General features: G+C 52.5%; 1 protein-coding gene across 2 annotated transcripts in view; it reads right to left on the bottom strand.

Moving 5' to 3' along the window:
* C2CD2 (C2 calcium dependent domain containing 2) overlaps nt 1-25753 on the bottom strand; it is an 82193-nt gene extending 56440 nt beyond the window's left edge. The window contains exons 1-2 of one of the 2 annotated variants that reach the window (XM_075542270.1): nt 25055-25753; nt 9217-9315 (exon numbers count right to left, since the gene is read on the bottom strand). In XM_075542270.1, coding sequence (XP_075398385.1) covers nt 9217-9315; nt 25055-25339 — 384 coding nt within the window. In that variant the 5' untranslated portion in view covers nt 25340-25753. The remainder of the gene's footprint in view (nt 1-9216; nt 9316-25054) is intronic. The other variant, XM_075542269.1, reaches the window with a different exon arrangement.
* Nucleotides 25754-27755: the final 2002 nt, after the last annotated feature.

Raw genomic sequence — 27755 nt, 5'->3', positions numbered from 1 at the left:
TAGAAAAAAGGCCTGACAGATCTACTTCCGAAAATAATTCCGAGAGAAAAGGAAGCCTGGCAAAGACAGTCATAGGATGTGGCACATTCAACCATCGTGTGCAAGTAAGCTTGGAAGACTGGGGGCTTCAGTTTCTCTAACCTGGTTAACAGAGTGGAGGAGGCCTTCATGCCCATCACCTGTGAGCTCACTCCTGTTTCTGGTGCACACCTTAAAATCAAATAGCCACATACCTATGCAAATAGGGCTTATCCAGAAGCCACTGTGCTCTATTTAATTACAGAGGCCAAATTCCAGGCTGAGGCAGTCTCAGCAAGGCTACTGCTTGCCAAGGAGAATAACCTGTAATATCTGCAAAGCCCACTCTCCCATCTGTACCTGCCTTCACTATCAAACTTCTTGGGCAGATGCCTAGCTCCTTCTTCTCGTATAGCATGCCGGAGAACGAAGAAGCTAATTATCTGTGTCTGTGAAAAGCACTCGCAATACACCCGAGGAGACGCATCCAAGAGGCTTGTGTTATTTAATCGTTTCCGCTTTAATCACATAACACCTCAAGGAAAGACCTCAACAACTCAAAGGAAGGACTAGACACTGATCAGTGGGTGTTCTAAGTCAAAGATCCTTCCCAAGCTCATGGGCTCTCCTCACCTCTGCAGACGTTCTCTGAGATGGCACAATCTACACCATTAAGTCGGTCCGATTCATAGCCGCCCTTAGGGCAGATTAGAACTGCTCCCTGGGGTTTCTGAGACTGCAGTCCTGCATGGAGTAGACCGCTTCATCTTCTGTGGATTGGCTGGTGAGTTTGGACTGCCAACCTTGTGGTTAGCAGCCCAATATTAAATCGCTGGGCTACCACAACTCGAATGTAAAAGATAAGAGAAACCTGTGAGAGCCGGGACTGGCTGGGACTGCCTTGTTTAAGTCTCACAAGGTTTCTGCCTTTGACAGCGTAAAGTCTGGCCACTTTTCTATCACCCGTTCTAGTAGAAAATATTTTAGTTTTCCTTCTCTGATTTCCACCCAAAAAGACACTGTCTTTTCACTTAAAAAAGGTCTAGCTTTATTGAGCTTTATTTTTACTTCTCCATTTAATAAGCGAAATACTATCAGAACATCTATAAAGTTAACCCTATTTGTCCATGGATTTAAAATATACATGTGCCAATATAATTTTTATAACGCCCCCTCTCAGTGTTCTGAGATAAAACAGAAAAATGAGATGGTGGCCAAGCCCAAGGAAGGATGTCAGATGGCCTATTTGATGGTATTCTGAGGCTGGGGATGGCGGGCCGGTACTTGGGCTCCAAGCTCCTTTCTCTGGGTTCTACAACTCCTTCTGATCTGGTACCCCATCCCTTTGTTAGAATGTGCCTTAAAAGGGACAGAGGTTTTTCAGTCCTATGACACTAGCAGAAGGTATTGCTAACACAGACACAAAGCAAACTCGCTGTCACGGAGTCAGTGCTGACTCGCTGCAGCCTTGAGGCCAGGTAGAACTGCCCCGGTGGGCTTCTTCTTTCGCCAAAGAGTCGCTGGTGCTTTGCAACCTTGGGGCTGGCAGATCATCTTGTAACTTCACTACACCACCAGGCCTCAAGGGTGGGTTAAAGTGGGTGCTCCTTGTGTTAAAAATCTGTGAATGAACATTATAGGGGGGCACTCTGGGTTTAAAGACACATAGAAGAGACTTAATGTAAAATGCAAGGAAGGAATGAATGAATTAGGTTCTTCCCAAGTTGGTGTTGGTGTTCCCCTTTGGGGGCCATGCCACTGGGCTGCCCCCACCCCCGTATCAGTGCTTTCTATCAGACAGACAAAGCGTCCTTGTGCCTGAAACTCCTTTTACTGTTTTCTCCAAGGCAGGGTCAGGCTGACTCAGCCCAGAAATCCTCAGGAATCTGGGCAATACTTCCACCTCTGCCTTCTCTTATTTAGGGTCAGTATCTGCATGCCATCTCCAAAGGGTTGGGTCTCCAATGAGGAATGTCCCAGCCTCCCCTTGGGAAGACCCGTTCAAAACACTTTCACAACCAAGGAGCATTTTAGCATACATACCAGGCTAATGGAGTAGCTCGAATTTCAGGTCCTGTGAAACCAAAAAACAAACAAAAGACATGGGCAATCAAGCTTCCTCCTAGCAACTAGAAAGACCAACTCTTGTCGAAATTATGTTGGTTCCCCTTGCAAACAAAGAAGCTCATTGAAGTATGGGGAAAGCAGGGGAGATCCAAAGTTTGTAAATGTGTAACATGCAGTCTTCGATTGGAGATAGACACGCAGCATCCAAAACGCACCCAGTGTTTTGTGTCAATACACACCCAATGTAGGCTATGGGTTCCTCTTATGCGCAACATGAAATAAAGACTTGGCTAGAAAACTCCACCTAAGTGCTCAAGTTGTGTTTGTTACTATGGCTTTACATAAGCAAAGCTCGGGTATGGCTTTTCAGTTCTCTGGATTCACCGCCTCTTTCATGGTGGTGGTGGTGGTGGTGGTGCAGAAAAGATGGATACTGGTGATAAAATGGTGGCAGTGATGGAGGTGCAAGTGGGGCTGGTGAGGAAGGTGGGGGTGATGGTGGCGTGGGGTGGGGAGTGGAAGTGGTGGGGGGGGAGGTAATAGCAGTAATGATGGCGGGGACCGTGGTGGTGGAGGGGGTAATGGTGGTAAAGGTACTAGTTATTGATGGAGGTGGTAATGGTGGTAAAGGTACTAGTTATTGATGGAGGTGGCAGTGGCAGTGGTGGAGGTGAAATAAAGCAGTGGCTGCAGTGACTGCAATGGTAATAGAGGTGTTGGTGATGTTGGTGGTGACGATGGTTGTAGTGGTGTTGAAGCTGCCGGTGGTGGTGTGGTAGTAGTGGTGGCTGTCAGAGTTAAAGTGAAATACTGATGTACAACATTAATAGTAACAGGCCCTGCATATTGCATGTAGTAGTAAGTGCTTGTCTCTTGAGGCTGAATCCATAGTTCTACCACTTCCTCTGGCCGAAGCAGTCACTGGGCCAAGTGACGTAACCTGTGTGCATCTAAGGACTGTTTCTAAGGACGGCAGGCATGACACCGGTCTGTGGCCGAAAGAGAAGGAAGTGCCCAAAAGCAAGCCTGTATCTAACCGGTATTTCCCGGGATCCCCACTTCCCTCAGACTGGGAGACTTATAACTTTTATCTAAACCTTCAGGAGCTGGCTCATCACTTTACCAGTAGAACACTCCATTAATTTAGAAAAAGCACTGAAAAGAGAAATCACGCGGGCTTCTCACAGGACACCAGCCCCACGAGGGGAAAGCCACCGTCACATGCAGTATCTGAGTGCCAAGCGCCCCACAGTTCCCTTGGAGTTTTCCGAATAAGCACAGCGGGTAAGTTCAGAGACACACTTATCATTCCCCCGGAAAGAGATGCCTGTCTTTCCCAGAGAGCCCCCTGCCCACCCCGCCACGGTGCCACTGCCCAAACCCAGATTCTTGCCAAGTTTTCCTGGCAGAGCTGTGGCCCTCACACGGGGCCCTGAGAGTGGGCAGAGAAACGCTTGACAGTGTGCAGAGGCAGAGCCAAGGCTCCCCCTGTGGAGAGAAGGCCAACGCCCAATTCCCTGTGAAATGGGACTAACAAGAATGAAGTGTGTGGGGCCAGTCAGGGTCCGGAACCACACCAAACAACCCCGGGGGTGGGAGGGGAGTTGCTGGGGAGACAGAGAAAGGAGACCGGCTGAGGTGAACCTGGTTGAGGGGCACATAGAGTCAGTGAGACTCGCCTCCCTCTTCTTTTGTGTAGGTGTGGGATTTTCTGTGACAAAAACAAAACCCTCCCCAAGAGCTACCATATGTGAAAGAAAACCAAGGAGCCCGGGTGGCACAGGGGTTAAACCTTTGGTCATCAGTTCGAACCCAACAGCTGCTCTGTGGGAGAAAGATGAGGCACAGTGCTTCCACACAGATGGAGAGGCTTAGCGATCCCGTGCGGCCATCCCATTCTCTCTTTACAGGCTCCCTAATGAATCACAACCTACTCAACCACGGCAGGTTTGGATTCATATGAAAATCTTTCTTGAAAAGAATGTCCTTTTTCTGGGTCCAACATTCTGGAACATTCCTCTCCCAGGATGTGAGGAAAGAGGACGTAGGTAGAAACTTGTTGCTCTTGCACCACGGTGCAATTAAAGTCACGGAGAAATATGTTTCTCCTGTGCGTGTTGAGACTAGACGAGAGAGCAGAGCGAGTCCCTGGAGACCAGGTTAAAGGTAATGGTGCCATGCGCAGAAAGCCCCACGGGGAATGCCTCCCTGCCGTCAGTTGGGCGCACAGCCACCCTAGGTCTGCGGGTGTGCCTTTATGGTACAAACAGTAACGTTTGGCTGCCAACCCAACAGTGGGGGGTGCAAATCCACCCAGAGACCGGTACCTCAGAAGAAAGGCCTGGCAATCCACTTCTGACCAAGCAGCCCTGGGAGAGGTGGGGAAGCACGGTGCAGTCTGACACGCATGGGGTCTCTGTGAGTCAGGTCAGCTCGGCAACTAGTTAGGGTGCGGGGATGGACTCGACTTGAGCAAGCGCACAGTCTCCTCCGCACCCGAGAGCCTTCCCTTAGGAAAATGCCACGACTGCCACACAAACCTGAGCAGGGGGACCCGGCACATGTTCAGCCAGACAAGGTGGGCAGGGGACCCACTGTCAATCCCACAGGACGATGGAAAACGCCCTCAAGTGTGCACAACCCAAGACCCCTGGGCAGCGCCAACAGTTGTGCTAGACTACTGATCTAAAGGTGGGTGGTTCAAACCCACCCGGCAACACCACGGCTAGAAGGCCTGGAGATCGGCTTGTGCCCCACAACCAGCCGAGGAAATGCGAGGAAGCAGGTCCAGCAGCCACAGGGGCACCACGAGTCAAAAATCAACTTGTCAGTTAACAGCTGGGTTATAATCTCTGGCAGAGACCACCTCCTGCTCTCCATGTAGGACACACTGCGAGGGCAGCAGGCTGCTCAGGAACCAGATATTTGCACGCTGGTGCATCAGGGTCTTTGGGGGTTGCTCGAGAAGGGTGGCCCGGGGAGCAGGGCAGGCCTGTCTTCTTGCCAAGGCCAAGCGGCAAAGATGAGAAAGTTACACCCTGACTGGAGGGGGTGGGGGGGGTGGGCTTCTGTGTCCTAGAGATCCTAAGTGTGTACTTCTTCCAAACCTCGGTCACAATGACCGGGAAGGACAGCCTCTAGCAGAGCTCCGCTCAGTAGCCCGTGGGGGCACTGCAAGTTGGAAATGACCCAACAGGGAGAGGTTGGATATTTTGTTTTTGTGGGTGGGGTGGGGTGGAGACAGAAATTGGGATTTCTTCTTAATAATTCTGCAGAGGGAGAGCACATGAGAATGCTGACATCTAATTCAGAGGAAGTTTGGAACCCACAGGGGAGAGGCTGAAGCTTCATTACTAAAAGGGAGGGGAAGCGCAAATCCTGCAACAACATTCACGAAGGGCCGGGGTGTCTTACCGCATTGTGGCCGGAACAAGTGTAAGTAACTTGCTGCCCAGGACACGACATACAAAGGATACTTGGATCGAATTAGCTCCATGTCCTTACGAGGAAACGCCAACCACAAAACCAAACTCACGGCCATCGAGCCAATGCTGACTCCCAGCAACCCTACAGGACCGGGTAGAACTGCCCCTGTGAGTTTCCGAGACTGCCATTCTTTACAGAGGTAGAAAGCCCCGTCTTTCTCCCTCGGAGCAGCTGGTGGTTTCAAACTGCGGACCTTGCAGATCTCAGCCCAGCACACAACCACTACACCACCAGGGCTCACCCTGAAAAGAAGGCTCCCTAAAAATACGCCACGGCTATCTCAGATGTCTGTCCATGCTCCAGAGAAGGGGACTGTTGAAAAGATCCAAGCTCCAATGACTCTTATCCCCGCTGTGTCCTCCGAGGGGCTGTCCACCGGGGCCCTTCCTCCCTCACGTCACCACCACGTTAAGGCAGAGGACAGCCACCTAGGGTATGGCAGTGCCTGTCCACCCAGCCCGTGGCCCTCTCTGCCCCACAGGTCACAGCCATGGCCAGCTGATGGAAGCCTTACGTCCTCACTGGCCAAGAGAACACAAGAACTACTGCCAGCAAACAAAACCAGACTCTGCGTGTGCACCTTTCCATGTCTGTGGCTGTAAACGCTCCTGAGGCTACACCGGGAGGGAGGTGAGCACAGAGTGGAGCGGGGCAGAAAGGACAGCGCTGACTCAGACTCACGAGACCCCACAAGGGTCAGAAGAGAATAGTGCCCCACAGAGGGGGTTTTCAGTGGCTGGTTCTTTCAAAGTGGATCGCCAGGTATTTCTTCTGAGGTGCCTCTCGGTAGATGTGAACTGCTTACTTTTTGATTAGCTGTTGAGTGCATTAAGCCTCTCTACCCCCCAAAGGCCTCCCAAGAAAAGGTGACTTCCAAAGAAGGCCGTATGCCTTTGGTTTTTGAACATCATTCTGGACTTCCAAGTTTTCGTATGCGAAGCACTCATCTCAAAACTCTCCAAACACACTCAATCCCCCCTGAGAGCAGCCCTCCAGGGCAGGGCAGAACTGCTCCGGTGGGTTTCACAGACTGATACTCTCTGCGGAACCAGAAAATCTCTCCTTTCTCCTGCAGAGCAGCTGGTGATTTCAAACTGCTGGCCTTGTGCTTCGCGGCTCAATGCGTTACCACTATGCCACCAGGGATCTTATTCTTACGTGTGTGTCCACTTCCTCACAGTTCCTGGAAGTGGAAACTATCAGGGAGGAGTCTCGGCATTTTTAAGGGGACTCTTCCTTGGTCCTTAAGAGAGCGCCACTTGGCATCCATGTGCTTCTACCTGCGCTAGCTTCTCTGTGTCTGAACAACTCTTTCTACCTGTCAAAGATGATAGGTTTCAGACAGGCCTGACACGGTCTAACCTAGACCAAGCCAAGCTTACTTCCAGAGCAGGGCACACCCACAACTGCCGCGGTCAGGATTCCAGCACCTATGCTGGAAGGACCCCATTCCAGCCATGAACCAACCTTCACAGCTATGGGGCCTGGACGCCTGACAAGGAGGGCAGACAGCGTTTTAGTAAGTCTGACTGTGGAGATTCGAAGGGCCTGCACTGTGTTCATGTCCTGACTGCTCCCTCATCCACACCCCCAGGCCAGCCCTGCATGCTGCTCTCCACTCCTAACTGGACAGTGTCAGGAGACACACAGAGACCAGCCACTACCAAGGCAGCCAATCCCTACTTGGCAGTAAGGGGCACTCACTTGTACTGCGAGTCACTTCTCAAACGGGGGGCCTGGTGGCTGAGCCTGGAAGCTCTCTATACCTCCGCTCCACTATCTTCAAGCCCAAGCACTGAACTATCCGCGCCCTCTCTAGCTCTGCAGCTGCCAACATTCTGCCTGGTTGCTGCAGGCTTGTAGCCCCACAGCCTGGAGTCTTCCAGAAGCTGCCTCACACGCAGTCCGAGGAGTCTCGTTGTGTGACCACATACTGACAAGGGTCTGAGGAAACAGCCTGTGCTGCTGGGCTGAGGGCCTAGAGACCACACTCAGGAGACTGTTTCAGGGACACCCAGTTGGGAAGTGGACACACTAGGACCCAGTGTTCCGATACACCCTTTAGAAACTTGTGAGTGTACGGAGACAGGCGACATGCCTGATCTCATGACAGTGTGGCCTGTGCTTGTGAAAAGAGAAAAATCACTACACTATTCATCTACACGAGGGGGCTTCAGAGAGTTCATGGGAAAATGGGTGCCGCTACCGCTGTGAAGGTCGGGCTTAACCAGGCACAGACAGGGCGCTGCAGCTCGCAGGCCTTCGCAGATCTGTGGGGCTGCAACCTTGGGCTGCAGCTGACCCAGCCAGCCCAAAGGAAGACGTTCCCTGGCCGTCTGTCAGTGTGCTACACTGAAGTGCCTGCATGTGGCTGGGCTGCCAGAAGCTGTGCCACCTGACTTTAAAGACCAGTAGGGTCATTCATGGTGGGCAGGGTTAAGAAGAGCTTTTCATTTCAGTTCACCAAGACAGACTTTGGCAATCTACCGTATACACTCGAGTATATGCCGACCCAAATATCAGCCAAGGCGCCTAATTTTACCACAAAACTGCATTTAAAAATGTGCTGAAAAACTCAGCATATACACAAGTATATACGGTACTTCCAAAGCCCACCCAGTGGACACCCTATGGATCCCAATGGTGTGATCCACAAGTGACCATGAGGACGGCACAAGGCCCGGAAGTACTTCTGTCATGTCCAGTGAAGCCACAAGTAAGAACAGACCCAACTACAGCCAACAACACAACAACACACACCAGCTATCGCCGAGTCAATGCCAACTCATCCCTGGGTTTTCTTCCAAGGCATGACTGAGCGAATTCAAACCATCAATTTAGCAGTAATTCATCTAGCGCAAACCACTTCGGACCTTCACATAAGTATGTACAGTTTATATTTATGCATTACACACATGCATGCACGGGCACCGCTATATGGGAGCTTCAAAACACCGTGGGGAAAGTCCATTATCTTTTCATTCCATTGCTTTCAGATGGCCCCTCGTGCAAAATGCTTCACGATGGGATTTGTACAACATCCAACTCACACAGCATCCTGAATCACAGAACACATCATGGGTGCTAAGTGACGCACACCTGCATAAATTTTATCACAGAGCATTCCATTCTCCCGTCTCAGGTGTGTATGTCAATGCTGCTTACCATATCCACAGAGTAATGCCCCCATCACCACGATTGCTAGAACGTTCTCATCACCCCAAGGGGAAGCCTTGCCTTAGCAACCATGCTCCATTTCCCCTCAAGACTCCTTCCACCCAGCCCCGGAAGCTGATGGCTACAGATCCCCTATTTTGCACACTTCATTATAAATGGGGTCATTTTACTGAAACAGAGTTGCATGCTACTTGTCCAGTATGCTTCTTTCTCTCAGCAATCCCTTCAGGGCCCACCATGTCATGGCGTGTGCCAGAAGTTCTTTCCTTCACAAGGTCAGATAAGATCCTACCACACGCGCATGCACCAGATTGTGCCTATCCGTTCCATGGTTGATGGACTAGACATGGTTGGTCATGTAGGCCTCTTGCCTTTCAAACAAACTCTGCTGCCCCCTGACATCAATGCCCTTCCAACCTGTCTAGAGAGGCCTGCCACAGGTGAGCATCTCCCACGCCCGCCTCTTACCTTCTCCTGGGCGGACCTGGACATGCTGGAGACTTGCTGCACGGCCAGCTCCAGGGGTGGCTGCAGTGGGTCCTCCTCAAAGGTGAGCAGCAGAGGGCCCTGGAAGGGAAAAGGAGGCTGGTGAGGACACATGGGCACATGGGCTTCTCCGAGCTCTGCAAGTGTGAACTTGGAAGTTACCTGTTTGCTACAACGTTCTGCAAATTCAGGAAAAGAGAATGAGGCTAGTTTCCGTTCAACTGTACTCTTGTACAGTTGTTGTTGTTGTTGAGCTTAGTTGCCATCGAGTTGGCTCATGTACAAGACCCCAAACCAAACACACAGCCATCGAGTCAATTCCCACTCATAGTGACCCTACAGGGCAGAGTAGCATGGCCCCTGTGCATTTCAGAGGCTGTAAATCTCTGCAGGACTAGGCAGCCTCATCCTTCTATGGAACAACCAGTGGTTTTGAACCACTGACTTTGCAGCTAGCTACCCAACACATAGCCCACTACACCACCAGGGCTTCCTGAAACTTTATGTACAATAGAGCTAACTGTCTCCCTGTTCCATTCCATCCTCACGAGGATGGGTATACCTGAGTTCATTGTGGTGGCGAGTCTATCAGTTCATCTCATGAAGCCTTTCGTTTTCACCGACTACTTTATGAAGCATGATGTCCTTTTCTAGCAAATTCTACATAGCAGCCATGGTCAGATATCAGCCAGTTCATATCAGCAAAAGCACACGAGGAAACCATCGCGCCACCCATGCTGGAATGAGGGCTATGCAGGGTGTGTGGTGAGCCATGTTTACTATGGGTGGAAAGGGCCCAGCCTCCTCAGGTCTTCTTCCTCTTTTGTTGGTGAAGGTCCTTGTCATGAATTTAATTCTGTTCTTCCCCTCCCCAAAATGCTGACATCCTAACCCCTGAAGCCTGTGAACATGGTCTTGCTTGGAAGTAGGGTCTTGGAAAAGAGTGCAATGTGGGACCCGATCCCATGCCAGTTGTGTGCTACTGTGGTGCAGTTGACTTCCTAGCTAGGACTCTCCTGGCTATTAGTCCTTATAACTCCCACCAAACCACTGGGTGGGAGCATGCAAACAGGGTGTGAGAAAATCTGATGTGGGCACTGGCTAACTTTGCCATTCCTCAAGGTAAAAGCTGAGGCAGGTATGGGGAACGCATGACCATTGTGAAAGAAGAGCACCAAGTGGAACATGTCTTTTGGACCCTGAGACCCTTGTGTGGAGAGGTGGCAGCTACAGCCGAAACAGAGACAGCAGCACCAAGACCACAGACGGTGCAGTGGGCTTCGTGGTTCATAGAATGAGGAAAACTGAGCGCATTTAGGCAGAAGAGGCTGTTGTAACTGGAGAACTGCTGCATCCTTGCCATTTCTGATCCTGACTTGTAACCTGTTAGCTTTCCCGATAAAACCCCATCCTTTCGAATACTGTCCGTGCACTGTGTGGACTCTCATCCCGAGCAGGGAACTGGAATGCTGTCTTTGTTTGGGGTGCGGGTGGGGGCACAGGGATCAAGAAGGGTGGAGGGCGGAGGCATATCTGACCTCGGCTTCACACGGATTACCCTTAGGTTAGAGATTCTCCTCCTTTCTCTTGTGAAACTGGAGTGGGTGAACTGCTGCCCACAGGCCATTTCCTCACTTATGAACGAGAAGGGAAAACACTGGGCTGGAACTCCAGGGACAAAGTGCCACGTGAAGATACATCGACAAGCCAAGAACCTCCAGGACTGCTGGGAGATGCCAGCAGCCAGAGGAGAGACACAGAGCATCTTCCTCAGAGCCCCCAGAAGGAAGCTAGCAGATCGATATCCAGACAGTGACTGTACTATCTAAAAACAAAAACACAAGCCTGTTGCCATAGTCGATTCTGACTGGCAGCACCCCCAGCCCTCTAGTTACTGAGTAGAACCACTCTGTAGGTGGTCTGGGCTGTCACCCATAGGGAAGCAGAGCACCAGGGCATTCTTCTGTGACCACACTAGCTGGGTTCAAACCACCAAGCCCTCAATCAGTAGTTGTGACAGTGACGTTTTTGTGCCAACGTGATACCTGTAAGAAGATTTGGGTGGCGTGTACTCTGTCGATTATACTACAGCCTGAAGTCCTCCTTGGTGGTACAACCTAGATATATAGCTCTCTGGAGGCCGGCCTCTCTTTCTCTGTCCTTGGAGGTCCAACCAGGATGCTGCTTCATCAGCTGTTCTGCCTCCTTATGTGGGCAGTGCTATCTGGAGTTTGTGCAGCGCTCTGCGCCACCTTGCTGAGCCAACCATGGTCGCTGTGCTGCTCTACACCTCGGCACACCTCCACCTGCCTTGTCTGCTGCCTGTGGGCCGACTCCGCTCATCTTGCCCCACCGCCTCACATCCCCAGACCGGGAGTCCACCCTGCGACCTGCTTCACCACACTGTGCGACTGGCCTCTGCTACACCTCGACACCGTATCTTCCCACTGTCTGCTCCCTTGGCCTTGGGCAAGTGGCCACGAGAGACGGAAAGGCCTTCAGTCCACTAACAGACGCATGAAAGGGAGTCGGACTGAGCTCTCCGTACTGCTGTGTGGACTAATTTGCTGTTATACTCCTCTTAACTACATAAGCATATTCACTCACATATATAATCATAAGTGTCCTAGTTTTGCTTCTCTAGAGAACCCGGACTAACACAGTAGTCCAGCCCAACACATTTGCATTGCCCCGGTATCCACATATCATGCTTCTCAAAGGCTCACTTCCATCGGTTCCAGGCTGATTCACAGCGACCCTATAAGACAGGGGAGAACTGCCCCTGTGGATTTCCGAGGCTCTAACTCTTTACAGGAGTAGAAAGCCCTAGTGTCCTCCCTAGAAGCACCTGGTGATTTTGAACTGTTGACATTACGGCTAGCAGCCCAACACGTAACCACCGTGCCACACGCTTACTGAGCTGTCATTCGCAGATCACACAATGCAACCAACTCAACGGTACTTGGTGCGAGAGGCTTTGAAAGGTTCGCGGAGAAGGCGTCTTTTCATGCCGCTTTTCCACAGACTGTTTCAGTCACAGGTTGTTTCGATCACAGCCATCATCGCCGTCACTTTCAGAGCACCTTCCTGGCCGCCAAAAGAAGCCCTGTACCTCTGGGCAATTAGTCTCCACTCTACCCTAAACAAACCCAAAGAGGACACGAGCTGTCTGTCCTCGGAAGCCAGCCACTTGCTGGTATTTCGCTCTGGCCGCCCTAGGAGACTCACACAGACCTCCACTTTAAAGAGAGAGAGGCCGCCTCATTCGGAGCCACTACACGGCCACGCAAGGTGGCCCCGTTCTTCTTTTCCACTGCTGCAGGGGCTCTCATGCCATCGAGTCAATTCAGACTCCTCGCGACCCTACAGGACAGGGGCGAGCTGCTGCCCTGGTTTCCGGGACTGGAACTCTTCATGGGGCCAGGCAGCCGCATCTTTCCCCATGGAGCCCCATGGTTTCTGACCTGCGGTCAGCAGCCCAGCAGGTAACCCATGATGCCACCAAGGCTTCAGGGATAGGTGGGCAGAAACCTCAAAGGGCCAGATAAGAGACCTGTCTGTGCCCAGGCGTAGACCCTCAGCCCCTGCCTGGCAGACCTCTTTCCGCCTCCTGGCCTCATGCAGCTCCATTGTGGGCATGCTCAGCCCCCTTTCAGTGCATTCGTCTGTGGCTAAGTCCGGCCAATGTCTGCTGGAGTTCTTGTAATGAAAAACCTCTGTGTAACAGATGTGTGATTAAATTAATAGGACCACAGGCAAGAAGACTGGTGTTTTACCACAGAGACAGCCTGCAAAGTCTGCTCTTTTTCATGGACATTTTCTTGAGAGGATAGTCCATTGGACCAACAATCCAACAACCCCACCCTAAATCGAACCGCTTCCTCCATGCTTTCCTGGACAGGTGATACAAAGGCAGCACAGCTCAGTCAATTCTCAAGGGAGATTACAGATAAGACTCAGCTGTGCCACTGTGGAGGGAATTCCAAGACTGAGCTGGTTCCAACAAGGCGAAAGCAAGGGTGGGAGCCTTCAAAGCGATGCAAAAGTTACTCAGGCAAGTCTAGTGTGAATGAGCAAGCGCTGACGTCATCATGAGGCGATTTCTCCAGAATTCCCCAATGAGCAGGAGACAGAGCTACAGGGCGGAGGGCCTTTTAGCAAACGCCTAACCTCGTGGGCTCACCACAAAGCCTACTGACAGTACCGTGGACACGCCAGAAAAACACAAATTTGTCTTGGATGAAGTTCAGTCAGAGTGCTCTTTCAGAAGTAAAGATGGCAGGACTTGATCATCTCACATACTTGAGACGTGTTATCACCAGAGACGAGCCCCTGGAGAGCATGCTTGGTGCAGTGGAGGATCGGGGAAAAGACAGAAACACACACACACACACACACACACACACACACACACACACACACACCACCCCCTCAAGGAGACAGCCGCAGCGGCTGCAACAGCGTGGGCCGGCATTGACAATGGTGAGAACGGCACCAGACCAAGCAGGCTTGCTTCCTTCTGTGGCCCCGAGGATTGCTGAGTCGGAGCTGCCTCGACGGCATCTAAGGCATCTAACACTATCGCAGCAACATCTCCCTGCAGGCCACCACCCCCCTGTTGGACACCAGCGGGTGGAACAATGGGCCCTGTGTGCCAGCCCAAGGGTGCAGTGCGGCGTCACCCAAGCCTGCGGCAGCCTCTCCCTGCAGGAGGACAGTGGTGCAGCATGTCCAGAATGTACTCTTACCAGTATCCCTGCTTAGCACAACTGGTTCAGCTCTGGGCTACTAACAGAAAGACTGGCAGTTCAAAGCCACCCAGAGGCACCTGGCAAGACAGACACTTGGCTTCTGAAAGGTCTTTGCCTTAGAAAACCCTAAGGCAGGCGTCCTCCAACTATGGCCCGCGGGCCACATGCAGCCCACAGAGGACATTTATTCGGCCCGCCGGGTGCTTTTGCCGCCGCTGCCTGTCCTGCTTAGCAGCCAACTAGTCCAATGTGCATAGGAATTTGTTCATCGTTTTTTTAAACTATAGTCCGGCCCTCCAAGTGAACTGGCCCGGTTTAAAAATTTGAGGACCCCCTACCCTAAGGAGTAGTTCTTTTTTTTTTTTTTTTTGGTAACCAACAGATTTTTATTTTTCACAGGACAGGGTCAGATTTGACAAGAGTTCTAGTTAAACTTAGAAATATGAGTGTTAGACCTGGGGTCGAACGCTGAGATGGCAACGGGGGGCAGGCATGTGGATTAAATACAGGGCTCTGGAGCATTCTCAAACACACACAGTAAAAATGCCCCACCCAAACTCTGCCACTGAGTAGATTCTGACCCCGAGTGACACTGAAAGACAGCGTAGAACTGCTCTTGCTGCTTCTGAGACTGGAGTCTTTGAGGAGGCAGGCTCACCATTCTCTTGCTCAAACTGACCTTGGGCTTAGCAGCCCAGCACGTAAACCACTCCACTGGCAGAGCCCCTTCAGTGAACTCTCAGCTGCACAGAACTGAAGCCATGCAGGACATGAGCCTTGTGCAGTCTAGTGAAGCACATTCTCTAAAGTGTCTCCATATGGACGTTTTCCATGTTGGAAAGTGCATTAACCAGGATGAGCTGGATCAGTCACATGGAAATGGCATCTGTACGGTCAAGACTCTTGCTCGGGTGAATGCCCACATGGACAGTGGTGCCATTGGCTTTCTCGCGCTGCACCCGCTTGATGTAGATGACGTACTTTTTTTCTGTACACCTGGACCACCTTGCCAATTTGCTGGCCTTTGTAGTGCCCTCGAACCACCTGGACCTCATCGTCCTTGCGGATGGGCATGGAGCGCACGTTATACTTCTGCCGCAGCTCCTTGGAGAGTGGGGACGACATGATCTTCCTGCGCACGTGCGAGGGCGCATTGAAGTGGCGTTTGCAGTTCTTGCTGCGGTCCGAGGTCACGAACGGGTTGAACTTCATGGTGACCGTCGGGCGTCCAGCGACCTCGCCGCTCCACACGCAGGGCCAAGGAGTTCTACTCATACAGTGGCATTGCCATATGTCACTGTTGACTCAGGAATAGCTGACAACCACCCCCTCACCCCAGTGCTGGTGGTGGCGCAGAGGTAGCATTCTTGCCTTCCGTGCAGGAGACCTGGGTTTGATTCCCAACCAATGCCTTTCAGGAACCACCACCACCTGATGTACACAGGGTCACTGTGCACTGAAATTGACTCAACAGCTACTCGACCTTCCCAGCCATGATGTCCTTCTCTAGACACTGGTCTTTGCCCATGGCACGTCCATGGTAAGCAAGCCATTGTGTCATCATCCTCACTTGGAGGGAGCGGTCTGGCTGAATTTCTTCTCAACTGGATTTGTGCGTGCTTCGGATGATCCGCGGCACACATTCAAGTTTCTTCACCAGCGTAACTGAAATGGATCCCATCTTCTGCCTTCTTTGCTCACGGTCTAGTTTTCACATGAAGGTCAGACAACTAAAAAGACCACAGCTTGGTGCAGGTGCAGCGTCATCGTGCCTGTGGAAACCTTAAAGAGGACTTTTGCAACAGATTTGCCCAGGGCAGTGCGTCCTTTTCTTCCTTGGGCATGTCATGTGGATCCAAGGAGGACGTCATCGCCAACCCGCGAGAAGCTCCATCATGGAAACAGAGTGGTGCTGGTGTGGGAGCCATCAACTCCGACAACTAGAAAAAGTAGTCCACCCTTGACTGGCGCCTGGTGACACTGAGCACAAGACACAGCAGATCTCAAGTCCCTGGGTAAAGGTTTGTGTTGCTGGTGCGGTTTAAAGAGGCTAGGGGAGCTGGACGCCTATTCAGGAAACGATCATAGTGATCCATCACTTAATGCACACAGGAGCTGAAAATCCAAATGGATCGCAATCCAAATGCACACAAGAAACCATATAAAACCGGAAGAAGCCAGATGGTTTCCTCTTTTTCCCAAATTTCAGTGTTGGGAAAGGTTTTCCAACGATGAAAAAAGATCCAGAGGCAATACAGAATTGTAAATTTTGGCTACAGATTTTTTTTTTCTAAGAACAAAAAGCACAACACCAACAAAAAGGGTGGGAGAACTGTTCACAACACATGCCACCAACGGTTAATATTCAAACGACATATTAAAAAATGGATGAAACTGAAGAATGAAAGACCACAAACCCAACAGAAAAATGGAACAACATAAGATTCACACCCAAAAAAGATACCAAGTGGCTCAGAAACAAATACAGAACATTCAAAACACTCAACTTCCTCCCATCAAGTCAATTCCACCTCAAAGCAGCCCTTCTAGTTAGATGCTGTGTTTCCCCTAGGGGGCGCTGAAACACCCAAGGGCACTGCAAAAGCAGATACCTATACTTTATCCTGGATTATAGGCTACAGTACAAATATTCTTAATTGCCAGGGGGTGCTAATTTTTTTTTTCCTGAATAGGGGGTAGTAGGCCAAACAAGTTTGGCAACCTACGCGTGTGGGACTTGTAAAATTGCGACTCTTTGGTTACTTTGAGTAGTTGCCTCATTTTTCCAAGGAATTTCAGTCAATCCCAATTCCAGACATGGAAAGTAAAACAACAGCCCAGATATCACTTCTCAAGTATCAGAATTAAAAAAAAAACAAAAACAACTCTTTTTTTAAGCAACAGACTCTGTTATGGGGACACAGAGACTCTCATCCATTACTGGGGGAGAGGGCAACAGTTGATACCACTACTCATGCAGTTACTTTTGGGCCTACCCTTCCCACTTCTTGGAATCTCTGCTGGAGAGCCACCTCCAACACAGTATTAAAATCCATACGCAGAAGGTCATTCATTGCTATATTGTCTATCACTGCCAAAATACTAGAAACAATGTTTACATCCATACATAAGAAAGTGGCTGAATAAGCTGTAAGAACCACAAGAAGGAACACTATGCAGCCGTGAGGGGAAAAAAGCTTACGATTTTCATAAACTGATGTGGAATAAAAAGCCCTCCAGAACCCCAAAACCAAACTCACTGCCATCAAGTCAATTCCGACCCATCATGACCCCACAGGACATGGCATCACTGCCCCCGGGGATTTCTGACACTGGAACTCTTTAGGGGAGCAGAAACCCCATCTTCTTTCCTCAAAGCAGTTGGTGGTTTTGAACTACTGACTTTGCTCTTAGCAGCCCAACACTTAACCACGATGCTAACTAGGGAGCACAATCCTACTCGGGACAAATACAGGACCATCGTGAGCTGGAATCAACTCAATAGCAACTATTTGATGTAAGGCGTTACTACTGGGGGAGTCTAGCGAGGAATAAATGGGGAAATGCTGGTGGTATAGTGAGTTAAGACTTAGGCTGCTAACTATAAGGTCAGAACTTCAAGTCCACCAGGCACTCCTCGGGAGAACGAGGCCACTGTCTACCTCCACAGAGATCTACAGCCTGGGAAACCAGGGGTTGTCCTACTGTGCCCTAGAGGGTTACTCTTGGTAATTGCAAGGCATCTGAAACAAGTTTTAAAAAAAGAATAAGAGAGCAGTCCACCATTACCGGCCCTTGTCAGATGTGGGGCATTTTATTACATGTCTGGCACAGCTCCCAATCAGGCCTCATCTGTACAGGAATAGCTTCTCCTCTCCTGCTTAAACCCTACTGTCTCCCGTTGTACTGAAGACAGATCTGAAGAGCAGAAGACTTGGGACTTGCCCAAGGTCCCACAGCGAGGAGGTGCTGAGGTGGACCCTGAACCCAACCCCTGGCTGTCCAGCTCCAGCAGCTGCCCCCGGGGCTAACTCGTGGGCTACCCAGGTCTTCCAAGGGACCACAAGCCTCCTCCTCCTCCATGCTGGCCACCTGCAAGCAGGCTGCCAGGAGGAGCCGTCTGCTTGGGCTGGATGGTGGCTGGCATTCACATCACCACTCAGTCTCCCTTCCTGTGAGCTCCTGGCCTGTTGAGAAAGGCTGGGTACAAACCACAAGCTGAACTGGCCTCTTGCTGGGATTCACGTCCAGAGGCACCAGGGAGCCTCCTCTCGTATCCAGTCTTTCGAGGTAGACGACACAACACATAGCATGGCTATTTCCCAAGGCTCGGCCGGCTACTGGAAGGGGAAGGCCTAGGTCCAGATGGTGAAGCCGCTGTCTCTCCCTCGTCAGGGGCACATTCCTAACTGGACTGGCCATTCCCCCCAGCAGTGGCAGGTGGACTGCTCTGAGCTGGCCTTAGGCTAGGCACTGGGTCCAGCAGGGCCTGCACTGACCCAGCTGGGACTCTGCCCCAGCCCACAATTCTTGGAATAGCCAAAGGGCACAAGTGATCTCAAGGTGCCAAGACTGAGGACAGGCTGCCGGAGACAGGAGCAGGGTGGCATCATGGTTGAAGCAGGAGGGTGGGCAGAAGCTAACTGTGGCGTATGGAGCTAAGGGTTACAGACACAAGTATGACTGATGAGCATGCCCAGGAAGAAAAAGAGCCCTGGATGTTTGAGGAACAGAGAGGAGGTGAGTTTGGAGGTCTACAGTAGAGGACCCAGGCTTTGCGAAGAAGTTCTTTGGCGCTTAGAGAGAACCCTGATGGCTTAGTGCTTACATGTTGGGATGCAATCTGCAAGGTCAGCAGTTCGAAACCACCAACTGCTCCTCAGAAGGAGGATGGAGGCTTTCAACTCCCTTAAACAGTTACACTCTTAAAAACTCACAGGGGTAGTGCCACCCTGTGCTACAGGGTTGCTGAGAGTCAGCATCAACTCCATGGGTGAGTTTGGGTTTTTGGTCAGGGGGTGATGGCCCTTAGCCAAGGTAGCCACCTTCGCCTTCTGACCAACCAACTTCATACGCAGATGGCATCGGGTTTGGCAGCTGGTCAAGCCTGGATTTTTGTGGGCTGAGCCCAAAGGTAACTCCATAGCACAAAGATGGTCAGTATGTTTACTCTTTAAACTGCAGGGGCTCGTGTACGGGTCGGAGCTATTAATAACGTGTGTAAGATGACACAGCATCTCTGTCTTCACAAAGATCACCAATTGTCCGATGAGCTTGGTCATTTGCATGTACCACATTACTGGGCCAAGGGACAAAATAAAGCAAACAGCTTTGGTGACCCTCCTAATCCGGGGCCTGGCCCAGCATGCCCTGCTCACTGTGAAACCTGCCTTTGGTGACAGGCCAGTGCTCCTGGCTGGCTCCGGCCCAGACAGCACCAGTTCAGAGAGGAAGCGTTGCCAGGAGCACTCGCAGGGGCCGCCTGGTTATGAAGGGGGTGCTACCATGGAGACAGTAAGCTGGGGTTGCCCAGGGGAAGCCAGCGGGTATGTGGGCCCCTCTCAAGTGGCCAGTGACCCACAAATCATTCTGTGACCATTCACGGTATCACTGGGGGGGATGAAAGAAAAACTTGAGCTGTTCCCTCGGGATGAAGCAATATTCATGCTCACCGGTAACCACAAGGATGGTGGTTCAAGTCTACACAGACCACAGAATGCAAGGCCTCAGGATCTCCTGTAGAGCTCACAGCCCAGAAAACCTCTGAGGCCAGTTATCTGTCAGACGAGGGGTCTCCATCAGTTGCCTGACAAGATGGAGGGGCTCAGTCTTAAGCCGCTGGACAGCTACTGAGCCTGTTCAGGGATCTTTCTGTGCTCAGGATGCCATGAGATCTAGTGGAATCGGGTGTTTCCAACAGCAGAAAGAGGGGCGGGGTGAGATACGAGGCGACAGCTGCCACTTTATGGGGGTGTTGGGGAAGTGGGTGGTGCACGCTGAGGGCTTGCCTTAGGGAAGAGGAACTCCGCTTCTTCTCAGTGGTGACTCTCAACCCATCAGAACTTGCTAGATGACAGTGTGGTCCCCTAAGTGTGAACTGGGAGGAGGCATAGGCAGGCATGAGTTTTCTGTCAACACTCTCTGAGTGATTCTCCTGGGGTTCCCTCATGCCCTGCATCCAGCACTGGTGGTCCACAATGGTTTCTCCTTGGGTGCTTCTGGCTCACCATCCTTACAGTGTAAGGATGTGTCAGAATCCAGGTCCCTTGCAGACACAGGGCCCGTGGTGCTACAGCACCTGCCCACTAAGGGTACAGAGTTCATAGCCCTCAGTGATTTCTGACTCCTTGTAAGACAGAACATAACTGCCCCTGTGCCTTGCTGAGGCTGGAACTCTTCACAGGAATACAAAGCCTCATCTCTCTCCCAGCAGAGCAGCTGGTGGTTTTGAACTGCAGGCTTTGCAGTTAACAGCCCACCAAGTAACCCCCTACCACGGGGGACTTTTTCAAGGATACAAAGGTCACTCATCTGTCAAGGCTCGGAGCACCGGGAGACACGGTCCCATGGGTGGGATGCTCCTTAAACCACCCGTTCTTCCCTTAGAGCTGGACCACATCTAAAGGCAATATTTGGGTATAAAGTCTAACTTGCTTCCCACAGGGCAAAGTGGCTACCGTCATGGACAGGCAGGCGGGGCAGCCCCAGGCCAGGGTCTCAACAGGTCCTCAGCTCAGGGACCTCAGTCTGCCCTTCTGGAAAAGTGCAGGCCGGCCATGCTAGAAGAGCTTGGGGCTCCTTTCACACAACCCCTCCTGCCATTACATAGATTCTGCTTCACAGAGATCCGGTGTAGGGTTTCTGAAACTAGAAATCTTTACAGAAGCACAAAACCTCATCTCCCTGCAGAGGAAGGACTGACGGGTTGGAACCACGGGCCTTGTGGTTAGCAGTCCAATGCCTAAGCCACACCGCCATCTGAGCTCTTTGCTGTGGTCAGTTTCATTGATTTGGGCCATGACTCAGGGCCACCTCGGTGTAACAGGGCAGAGCTGATCCACCTCTACCCTGCGTGCTGGGCTGTAACCTTTACAGAAACAAATCACCAAGCCTCTTCTACTGCACAGCCACTGGCCAGCGGTCTCTAGTCACCAGCCAATCCCAAGCCACTTGTACCACCAAGGCTCCTTAAACCAAAAACCAAAACCAAACTCATTGCCATCAAATCGATGCCAGCTCAGAGTGACCCCATAGGACGAGGGAGAGCTACCCTCTGGGTTTCCAAGACTGTACCTCTTTACAGGCGTAGAAAGCCCTGTCTTTTCTCTGCGCCTTGCAGGTAACAGCTTAACTCATAACCACTATGCCGCTAGGGCTCTCGGGCTCCTTAAAGGAGTAAGTTCTTGTCTCTATTCAGAAGACAATTCCACTTTTTATGGAATTTGCTGGATACAACCACAAGTATTGGCCAGTGTCTACCCCTTTGTTCCTTTGTCGTCCTGTGGGGGCCTGTGTGCTGCTGGGATGCTGGAAGTGATGTCACCTGTGTCTCGAATACCAGCAGGGCGGCCCACGATGGGCAGGTTCCAACAGAACTTCCAGACTAAGACGAACTAAGAAGGAAAGGCTGGTGATCTACTTTTGAGAAATAACTGATGATGACCTTCTGTGACCTTCTGTGTCACAACAGAACACTGTCAAATAGCGTGAGCCCCTATAACGAAACTTGAAAAGGTTCTAGGACAAAGGCAACGGAAAGATAATGGACGTTTCCCATGAACTAGCACCATGGGCTCAAGAACGTCAACGATGGTGAAGATGGTGCTGGGCCAGGCGAGGTTTCATTCTGTAATATGGAAGGCCACCACGAGTCAGCGTCAGCTTGACAACTAACAACAACAATGTGACAGCAACAACAACTGGAGACCCCAAGTGAGACGCCATGAACTGGTTTCCACCCTGCCCAGGGCAGTAGCAGGACAGGGAGGGTTGGAGACTAAATCGTGGTGCTCGGAGCCAAGAGCAGGCTCTGAGGGTCAGCCCTCGTCAGGGATTAAGAGGATCGAGTTGTAGGGAGGCGGAGAGGTGCTCTCGCAGGTGAGGCAGCGGGATCAGGACACTCACAGGCATAAACACTAACACCTGCTCACCCACAGGATCATGACTGTGGGGACAGTGATGGTTCGGGACACAGGAGGCTGTGTGACAAGTCAGCTGAAGGGAGCCAACTCACACGGGTCATATCTGCCTGCAAAACTTTCCACTTGAATTAATACCACCGAGCGGCCCCCAGCTCCGGGGCTGGGTGGTGAGAAAGCAGCACCAGGTGAGCACCACACCAAGGAGCCTGCCAGCTCCACGCAAAGCTGTCGGGGGAGGCTCGGGCTGCTTGTTGCCTTGACCCCACAATCGTGATTGCCACTTTGAAGAAAGAACTGGGAAAACATGGGCGTTTCTGAGTGTGTAGTACGTAGTTGGGGTTCCTGCAGGCAGAGGCAGAGAAAATGAAAACAAACCAAACAGCTCTCCAGTCCCTCAACCACCAAGCAAACCCTACCTTCTCCCACCGCCCTTGCTAAAAACCTCTCGGGGGAAAGGCTTTCATCTAGAACCTTCAAAGATGGGCCTCAGTGTTTTCAGCCTCACTGCATCCAAGGCAAATGCCAGAGGGGAGATTCCTCCTTTCTCCCACAACACCCCAGGCATATGGGCCACACATCATAGCCAATACCCACTTGCCATCAAGTTGGCTCCGACTCACAGCGGCCCTACAGGGCAAAGGAGAAAGGTTTCTCAGCCTTCCGGGGGCTATGAATCTTTCTAGAAGCAGCCTGCCATAACCTTTGTCTGTGCAGCGAGCGGCTGGTGGGTTGAAACCACTGACCTTTCAGTTATTAGTTCAACCCTCAGCCCACTGCAGCCAAAGCCAAGCCAAACCCAGGGCCATCAATTTAATTTGGACTCATGGCGACCCGATACAGGGTCTCCAAGCCCGTGTGTCTTTGTGAGAATAAACAGCTCCATTTTTCAAACCCAGCCAGGAAATGAGGCAGGACCACGCTAAATTCACAGACTCGAGAGTCACCCTGTTATCAGAAGAGACCGGTCCCTGGAAAAAGACCAGACTCCGTAAAGTGGGGGGGCAATGAAAAAGAGGAAGACCCGCGACAAGATGGATTGACACCATGACTGCCACAATGGGCCCAAACATAACAGCATGGTGAGCTCTGTGCAGAACCAGGCGGTGTTTCATTCTGTTGTACACAGAGCTGCGAAGAGTCAGAACAGATTCGATGGCCCCTAACAACAACAACAGGGTCACCATGTCATCCCTGGGTGGAGCAAACAGTTAAGTGTTCCTCTACTAACCGGCAGGTTATTGGTTCAAACCCACCCACAGGCACCTCTGATGACAGGCCTAGCAATCTGCTTTGGAAAGGTCGCCCCCATGAAAACCTTGTGGAGCACAGTTCCATTCTGACACACACACACACCACGGTCACCAGGTTTGGAATCGGCTGATGGCAATTGGTTGTTTTTTCGGGTTAGGGTCACCACCTCTGGGCCTGAGATGCCGTCAGGGATCCCCGGGTAGATTTGGCCGGATCCTACAGAACTGACACTCGCTCTCCACACACAACCAGCTGGCAGTGGACTCAGAGGTCGAACCCAGGACGATGGCACCAAGTGACTCAAGGGTCAGTGACAGCAGCTCCATGAAAACAATCCATTTGTTCACGTGCGTGAGGACATGTGGCTGCTGGGCTCCCACAAGAGATGAACAGGCTCCCCTGGGAGGAAATGTCCGCCTCGGGACATCCGGAACACAGATTCTAGGCACCAGGACGGAAGTCGCTGTGTTGACCTTGAAGCCTCTAGTCATACCAAGGAACAGCTATTTGTTCAAAAGTTCAGAACAAGGGCTTTGGAGCTGTTGACTTTATGCTAAGGTTTTGTTTGTTTTTTTACTCAAAGCTTGGCTGTTTGGTTTTGGTTCGAAACCACAGCCAATCCAACCTCTCAAAAGAGATGCTAGCACGTTTGTGTCGGGGGTCATGGGACAAAGGTCAGGCAGAGGACCCGATGGGGAAGCTTCTGAAGGCGAGTGAATTTCCAAAGACTCCTCATTTCCAAAGCCAAGTGGCCACAGGTTTGTAGCCAAGCAGGTGCTGAAAACGCGGAAGACCAGCCAGCCAAGGCTGGAAGGTGCTTCCCTGAGCTCACCATGTCTTAATCCTTCCTATGAAGCGCCTAAAAATAGTAGACGCCAGGAACTTATTAAAGCAAGTGTCTTAAAAGTTTAAAAGAAAAAAACAAAAGCTGCCGAGTAATTAAGGATGAAAGACACATTACAGAGGAATGTGTGAGGCAGAGGAGCAAAGCACTAAGCCTCAGGCAGGGCCTATGAGATCAAACTCAGGGGGACTCAAAGCCCAGCTCTGCCACCCACAGGCTGTGTGACCTTGGGTAGGTGGCTTAACCTCAGGAGACCTCAGTTTCCTCACCTGTAAAAGGGCGCCAACCACTGTCACCGGAGTTGTGGCGATTCAACGAGATGATCTGGATACCTAAAGCCCCACTATAACATCTAGCACGTGGCCCCAGCACACATTCACTACGTCTACAGGCCAAAGAATGCACGCCTCTTGGATAGAAATGCCTGGCGATGTTCAGTTCCTCGGAGGTCGAAGTAGATTTGGGTCATTGCTATGCATACATCAACTGCACAATCAGTTACAGTCTGGGTGCGGGAATCCACGTGGAGCTCTGGAAGGTCAGGAGTGAGCTAGGACAGGGCGGGAGTCGGCTCCTCCGCCATGTCCCTCTACCCAGGTCTGTCTCCCCGGTGTAAGTAGCTGGGGGGGCTGAGCATTTGGACGGTTGGTGTGAATCATCTGCCTTCCAGGTCGTTCCAAATCCCTAACTTTCGGAGGTGCTCTGTCAGGAGCATGGCTACTTCGGATTCGGTTAAAGGCGGATGGCCCTGACTGCAGGGAAGAGCTCTGCCCCTCAGCAGGCACTCGGACCCCGAGCGCTTCCGACCCCAAGGAGCCCCAGCAGAAACTCACCCCCTTCCTCTCGGCCTCCTGGTTCAGAGCCGTCACCCAGGCTGCTAGCCACTGGCTCCGCCAGCAGTTCAGCGACAAGATCCAGGACAGCAGGGCGTCCGTCTCCGGGCGCTGCCCCTCGCCGTGCCCCTCGCCAGGCTCCTCTGTCCGCCGAAGGGGCCGGGGTCGCACCCTGGCCAGCACCCATTGCGTCAGGTACAGGCCCACCGTGCCTAGGGCCGCGACGAAGAGCGACACCAGCGCGAGCCACTGGACCTCACTGAGCCACGAGCCCAGCCGGGACATGGTGCTGGCTCATACCCGGCCGGGGAGCTGGGCAGCCCGGATCCAGGGCACTGCGCCCACGGGCGGCAGCGCAGGGCATGAGCCCGCGGCAAGCCGGCGGGTGTGCGCGGAGGGCGGGCCGGGGGCGCGGCGGCAAAGGCGGGCGGGAGTGGAAAAACTGGGTCCAGGGCCGTGGGATCCGAGAGCCAAGGCCGGGAGGAAGTGCCAGCCTACGCACAATGGCCACGGCTCGGGCCCGCGCGCCCTCCTCTCACACCTGGAGAATGGGCGCGCAGAGCAGTCCCCGGGCCGGCGCTGGCTACCTGGGCGTCTGGGAAGTTCCTGGGCGGCGGTCGGGGAGCGCTTCCTCCTCCGCGCGCCGCCCGGGGCGTCCCGCCCGCGGCCCAGCAGCGGCCAGGAGGAGGCCGGGCCGGCCGGGGGCGGGGCGGCGGACGGGCGGGGGCGCGGGCGCCCGCACTGCTGGGGGGCGGGGCCGGCCGGCCAGCGGCGGGGGCGTGTCCACTGGGGACCGCCCTGCGCCTCCACCCACCGCGTCGTCCCGCCTCCTTCTAGGCCCCGCCCCGATTGGCTTTGACTCCGCCCCCGCAGCGGCGACCCGCTCCGCCCACCGGCGTCTTCCCGCCCACCGGCGTCTTCCCACCCCGCGGCCGCTTCCCCCAGTCTCGGTGGCGGTGGCGGTCGTGGTGGGGTGGCGGTGGCGGCGGCGACAGCCAGGTCACCCGGCGTTGGGCGCGCAGCGGGGCTTCCTGCAGCGCTGACGCCGCGACAGCCGCCTTGCGCGGGACGCCGGGATTGCCGCTGTGCGAGGGAAGTGTGTGTATGTGTGTGTGTGTGTGTGTGTGTGTGTGTTCTAGGAACGCCTGCCCACCAAAAAGGCAGTATTTCAACCCTCCCGCCTCCATTACTTTGGAAAGTCCCTAGAAGTCCACCAGACCCACCCTAAAAGCAGGATGAATCCCGGTATTTGTGAAGGATACCCTTAGGGCCTGGCCTTAAGGACTGCATTGCCAGTATCCAAGGAGTTCTCAGCAAAACACCCCCAGGACCAACCTCCTCCTCTGGATGAGTTATTTATTAAGGGGTGGTGGTGGTGTGTGTGTGTGTAACACACCCCTGCACCCTTGGCCTTGTGGGTCCTACCATCTCCTTAGGACAATCTAGAAATACAGAGCCAGAGGTTCTCCAAGGTCATCTTTCTGCAAGGCCTAAAGCACAAAATAGTGGCTGGCTTGTGTTTTCTTTGGCTCTTAAGGTGATTTGGGATTGAAGTACAGTCTCACAGCTGACTCTAACACACACACACACACACACACACACCTCATAGGCTTCCAAGACTATCACCGTTTACTGGAGTAGAAAGCCCTGTCTTTCTCCGGAGGAGAGGCTGGTGGTTTCAAACCATGAACTTTAGGGCTCACAGCCTAACCGTAACCCCGACATTACCAGGGCTCCCCTGAAGCAGAGTTGCATAGACCTAACCTTTGTCTTCTCTTATCTGGAGGGGCCTGCTGGGCGTTGGAGGTGGGGTGTCTGGTTGATAACTTTAGTGAGACTCCAGCTCTTCCTCAGCCTCTCCCCAGCCCCCACTGATAGTTGACACCAACACTCCTTTAAAGACGCGCTCCTAGGTCTCCTCAGAACTCCTGCTCAAGGTGGGCTCCCTCAAGGTGTAAGGACAGTTTGGCAGCTCCGCCCTGGGGCAGAAGAATAAAGACAAGTACAGGGGCTGTGCCCTGGATATTGAGGGAGGGGCCAGGTGCCAGGCTGGGGAGGGGAGGATGGTGTAATGATATATGAAAGAAGAATGTATATGCAAAAGCCCTGTGTATCCCAAGGAGCCACTGCTTGGCGGGCTGCACCGAGGGGTGGTGTGAGGGCCTCAGGAAGGCAGAGCCTGCAGCTTCAGGCCCTCCTTGGCTCAGTCATGGATAGTTGATTGTGCTGTTTTAAGCACAGAGGAATTTTAAATGACAAAAGTCACTGCAAGGGCTGGTTTGGAGGGGAGCAGGGGATTGAAGAGCTTAGAGAGACCAGTCAGAAGGAGACCACCCCCACCCCACCCCCCAAGCCTCCAAGAGGATTTGAATTAGGCCTTCTGCCAGGCAGAGCAAGAGGCAGAGGCGCACAGGGTGTGAAAAGAAGTGAGAATGGGACCCCACCAGAGAGGATTTCGGTTCCAAACCTGGAGAGGGAGCACCAGGGTAGGAGCAGACTGACCTGGATTGGGGAGGGAGTGGGGGGTATTGGCAAAGGTAGGTGGGAGGGGAGGAGGGAGGGCCAGAGGGCAAAAGTCTTTATGCTCATGGAAACATGGAAATGGCTTTTCTTTGAGAAGGATGAAAGGAGTGAGCTGACCCGGAAGTCAGCAAGAAAGGAAATGGGAAGCTGTCAGGGGTGACACAAGATTGCTTAGGGG

This window comes from Tenrec ecaudatus, chromosome 2 (assembly GCF_050624435.1).
Source record: "Tenrec ecaudatus isolate mTenEca1 chromosome 2, mTenEca1.hap1, whole genome shotgun sequence".
In the NCBI taxonomy this organism is placed as follows: domain Eukaryota; kingdom Metazoa; phylum Chordata; class Mammalia; order Afrosoricida; family Tenrecidae; genus Tenrec; species Tenrec ecaudatus.
Note: the sequence above shows the minus strand (reverse complement) of the source record. Positions and strands in the feature narration are given on the sequence as shown.